Genomic DNA, 5,391 nt, shown 5'->3' with positions numbered 1-5,391 from the left:
TTGAGATACAGAAATGTATCTCAAGCTCGATGAATATGTTTTACTATAAGTCATTACAACTTCCACTATGCTAAATGGTACGTAACAAACAACCAATGCTAACTGGACCCACAATGCACTGGACACTGCCTTTCTATATTGTGCCACGTTAAGTGAATTTGGTTGGCTCGGCTGTTGAAAATAATCTTGTACTTGAGCCTGATGACGACTGAAAGTGCGGAAAATCTTTGTGTACGATGCGATTGTGATCACGGAGCATGGCAGTGAGGGAGAGGACAAGATTGGATGCTGACAAATAAATAGCTTGTTGCTGTAATCCACCAACCAAAGAAGGGGAGCAAGCCTGCTCTTCAAATCTTTCTTGCGTTCCACCTTCTGTCAAATATTCAGTTGAGTTCATTTTTCAATCAAGACTAACTAACGCTCGCCACCTTTTTCCGGTTTTAATTGCAGCATATCATCATTCGTCTCATCAAGCACTTGCTTGCAAGTGCTTGATGCAAGTGCTTGCATCAAGCACTAAAATCTACTTTCTTTACAAAGTTGCCTTAAAAATCGGAGTCCATACCTTAATGGACGAGCACTGACGCTCGAATCAATTGTTAAATGTATCCTGTCAAAGTTGAAGAGACACCTGCTGGACACGACACACTCCACCTCGTTTAGAGTCAGAGTTTCATTAAATTTCGTTTTGAATAATAATAATTTTTTTTTCGATTCTACATTTTTCCTTAATGTAAATTTACCAGAGGGAAAATAGCTGAAAGATCAACTAAACGATTAATATTATCGCTAAAAGAAGGAAAAAGATTTAATTCTCACGTAGGAGTTGTCTTAAGTTCCTTTCTATTCCTAACTGATTATTTAGAATAGCCACAGCAGCTCTAATTGTGAATAAACATTAATACACTGGTCGCAATCAGATGTTTTTTGCAGTAATTCAAGTTCAAATTAGCATTAAAAGGTAATTTCATTGGAAGACAAAAATACATTGTCTGTTATTGTTTGACAATACGACAAGGGAACTCTCTTCAGAAAGTTCTTGAAATCACAAAATAAGCATTACATTTAATTCTACTGTTATTTCCACGTGGCCTATACTTAAATCTAGGTTGATCTCGCCAATTGTACTAGTCAATTCTAAACTCCGGCAAAAAAGACTCAGTTGTAAAACGACTAAAAAGAAAATAAACAGGGAGAGTTAGCGGCCGTTAGTCACTCCAAGGTGATAGGATCATTAAAACTTGGAGACAACTGAAGTATAATGACGACGGCATCAAAATGGAAACTAAGGCCCAGTTTATACGTGGCGCTACAGTCGAATTTAATTCAGATGAATTTAATTCAAGATCCCACAAGCAATTAAATTCGACGATAGCGCGACGTCTAAAACGGATTAAATTCGTCCTTGACGTTTTTTCCGTCTTGGTAAGACGGATAATATATCGATAACGCGTCTTCAGTTTTAACGTCGCACTAGCGTCGCGTTGAATAAAATGCATACATTTTCTTAATGTATTTCAATTTATTTCAAAATGACACCTCTGGCCAGAGGCACTGCATTTGGGAAGAGAATTAAATTCGATCGTATTGATTTCGACGCATAAAACCATGCCACAATTTACGTCGACGGAACGACGAATTTAATGGAATTAAATTCGTCTGATTTAAATTCGACTGTAGCGCGACGTATAAACTAGGCCTAAGCGATCTTTAATTTTGAATAACTTTAAAGGGACACGGTCACGGTCTGGGCATGCTCGTGTAGCCGATCGAAACTTGAAAAAGTCATCCTGACTTTTTCAAGTTGCATTCACAAGTTCAAAATGGCGTTTAGCGAAGGATCCGGACATAGCGGTAAACGCATTGACTCAGGGCGGAAACGAAAGGTTGAAGACAGAGGGGAATATAAGAAAGCGTGGCTGAGGAATCATAAGCGTATTTATGTGGAAGAAAAGACATTTAAGTTGTGGCTGCAAGCAAAATTTGATGCAAGTTATGAGTAATTCAGCGAGAACGATTTTACTGATAGAAAAATAAAAAAATGCCAGATATCACAGACATTTGTAGCATTTGCGAGGCAGATGTTTATTCTACTACATATTATAATTGGAATACAGGTAAGCCTCAGGCGAACTCTACTGCTTTCATAAATATAGGCAGATGACGACTGCTCATTCGAATCCTGAAGAAAGGGAATACACAAATTATTTCGTATGCTTTTTGGGCATTCGAGCCACAAAAGAATATGCATTCCCTGTTTCTGCAAGGTTTATTGCTTGTTCCACATTTACATTCATCTGTACACAGCACGTTTCTCCCTTTGCACGGGCACCGAGAACTATTTTCCTTGCGTTTCGTCGTACAAGCACTTTTACATTTACAAAAGATCACTGAAGGTTCCTCAGTAAAAGAAATTCACTTTCATGAGCATTTGCTTCGGATGAACTTGATTTAAATGCAAAATATATGCAGAATTTTTCAACTCACTGATATTTCCATAATGGCCGTCGAGCGTGACAAGCCTCGGAGATAGTGTATGCTACTGCGCATGTCAACTCGTGACAGTGTCCTTCTAAAGTCGACCTCATTTCTTAAATGATATTTCTTTTCCATCGTTAGTATATGATTTCAGAAAAAAAAATAGCTCTGAGGATAGTACTCTATGACAACTTGTTGTAGTCGATATTATTTCATACCCTTTATCAACTTTGTTCACGTTTACAGTGACTGAAACATCTTCGCAAATATATTAGTATACTAAACATTTTATTTTTTAAAAAAGAAAATTCGAGACCAATACTTGAAGGGCCCGCTTGGAAATATGGTACATTAGTACATTAAGTTACAATTTTGCAACTGGCTGGATATGATTAAGATCTCAAGGGAGCTGCGTTGAGTTAAGTTCCAAACGGAAACTTGAATATTTTGCCGTCGGAATTTTCATTCTAAGACGACCCAAATTTTAATTTGGTGATTTCACATTGTTGTTTTGCAGAGGACGGTCAAGAAATGTACTTCTCGCACTTTGACGCACGTATCAATTGTTAAATATACCCGGCTGTAGGAGTCGAAGAGAGATCAGTTAGACAGGACACACTCGGTTTTGTATTGAGTCTTGAGTGTCCTTAGGTACCGAATTATCCACTTCATTTTCATTACATAAATAATTTTCTCTTGACTCTTCAGTTTTTTTAAACTTCAAATATATTATTTTATACAGTGGGGATGTATGTGCGATAGACAAACCAAACGGGTGAATTGACTGTTAAAATCATGCATCAAGTAATTTATTCTTTTATAACAATTCTTTCGCCCACAGTTAGGCTACTAAACGGTAATATGTGGGCTGCAATCAGCTGTTCGTCTTAATTTGTTAAGTTTAATTCAAATGCAAATTAACACTAAAAGTTAGTCTCCTTGGCAAACAAGAATACACCCACCATGTCATTGTGCGACAATACGCTAAGCCCTAAGAACTTTCTTTTGCCACTTTGTCAAACGATAAAGTAATAGTATGATATACATTTTAAAATGATGAAATAAGCAGTGTATTAGATTACATGTTGTCAAATTTTGGGCGGGTTACCAAGCGGAAGTATTTAACCTGTCTTGCAGTCAATTCTGAAATCCAAAATAGCTTTGGAAAACGGCTAAAAACGAAAAGAAGTGAAAGTTAGGGACAGTCAATACTCTGAAGTGGTCGACCTACCATTAATAAAACGTAGAGAGAACGACAACAACAACAAACTGGATATAATATCATATCGACCCTGTATCGGTTTTAAAGTCAGCTTTGAAAGCATTCGTGCAAGTGTAACGTTGGGGGGAATCTAACTTGATGGACAATGAAGTGCTTGTCTAATCGTCTGCTTCACTGCTTGTTTTACTTCGCTAATTCTCCAGCAATAAAGAAAAGGATTCAACGTCGAGTTAAAGTAAACTAAGACAACCGCTACTCCCCTTATGATTACTAAGTTAGATGAATATGTTTTACTTTGAGCGATTACAATGTCCACCAGCCCGAAGGGCGCGTGACAAATAACTAATGCTAACTGCACCCACAGGGCACCGTACACTGCCTTTCTGTATCGCGCCATGTTCAGTGCATTTGGTTGGCTCGGGTGTTGTTGAAAATGATCTTGTACTTGAGCGTGACGATGACTGAGAGTGCGAAATATTTTAGTGTAAGAGGCGAAGGAAATAACCAAGCAAGATGGTGTAACTATCCAGCCGTGCAAATAGGTTATACGATTATCAAAAATGATACCGCATACGGAGGGAATGAGAGGCACTACGCAAAGAGTGACTACAATAATGTAAGTGCGCTTCAAAGTTACAGTTTGTTTGTATCTCAGCCCCAACAACAAAGCGAGAAGTCTGTCCACGCTTATAGCCGTCATCGTCAGCAGAGACACTCCCCATAATGCAAAGCCTGTTACGTAAGCAGCGTCAACTGCGTATCGACAGAGACTCCAGTGTTCGTTAAACACGAACATCCAATACAAAGTATAGAGAGGCTGGGCAAACAGTCCAACCATGAGATCAGTTGTTGCCAGACAACGATACAAGAGTTTGGAAGGCGGATGGAGCGAAGAGTCCTTGCGCAGTGCCACAAGGATGAGAACATTTCCAAGAAATGCTGTGATGGAGAGGATAATGTTGACTGCTAAAAGAGAAGTTAATTGTTTTTGAAGTCCATCCACCAAAGAAGGGTTACATAGCAGATCGAGATGTGTCGTCGTTATTGCTCTCCTCTTACGGAATTTGTTGTCGCTATTGTTTTCCATTCCTTTCCCTTTTTTCTGCAAATTATGTGATTGAAATTTCCTCGATCGGCCACGATAACGTATGCTTTATTTCTTTAAATTAGCAATTTCATAAAGACTCCGTAGCGTTTATTGCAATTGAATGAGGTATGAATTACCGATGAGAGACAAGCAGATAAACGATAGCTTGACAGCTTAAAGGTGGCTAGTATCAGTTTCCTCGCGCGGGGAACAGGTCACTCTTGCATGACGAGCAAGAGAAACGTGCTGAAGAAGCGCGAGATCGAAAGATGAAAATTCAAAACAAAGATGGCGGCGCGTGGATTTTTTACTATTTTTGTGAGAATTTTACCTAAGAGCATGTATTTGATGTGTTGAGGGGCCACTGTGAATGCAGGAGATAGAAACTAAGATAAAGAAGACGATTTTTGGAGAAGTAAAGGTTGCTTCACTTCACATCTAAAAAAATATTCAACCGATATGAAATCTTGCGACGGCGAAAAAAGAAGAACTCAAGTGAAGGATAATCTACCTGAAGTGGAAGAAGACTTTGAAACTTCAAGAAAAATAATGTGATGTAGCCAGAAGTTGTGGTTATGATTTTTAAGATGAGCCCAGGAGG

General features: G+C 38.5%; 1 protein-coding gene across 1 annotated transcript; it reads right to left on the bottom strand.

Moving 5' to 3' along the window:
* Positions 1–3,274: 3,274 nt before the first annotated feature.
* LOC148720009 (melanocortin receptor 5-like) lies at positions 3,275–5,391 on the bottom strand. Its single transcript, XM_088738311.1, has one exon. It carries the CDS (start codon positions 4,788–4,790, stop codon positions 3,834–3,836), a length of 957 nt encoding a protein of 318 aa, XP_088594437.1. The 5' UTR covers positions 4,791–5,391; the 3' UTR covers positions 3,275–3,833.

This window comes from Stylophora pistillata, chromosome 11 (genome assembly GCF_964205215.1).
Source record: "Stylophora pistillata chromosome 11, jaStyPist1.2, whole genome shotgun sequence".
NCBI classification, from domain to species: Eukaryota; Metazoa; Cnidaria; class Anthozoa; order Scleractinia; family Pocilloporidae; genus Stylophora; species Stylophora pistillata.
This window is presented reverse-complemented; position numbering and strand designations above follow the sequence as displayed.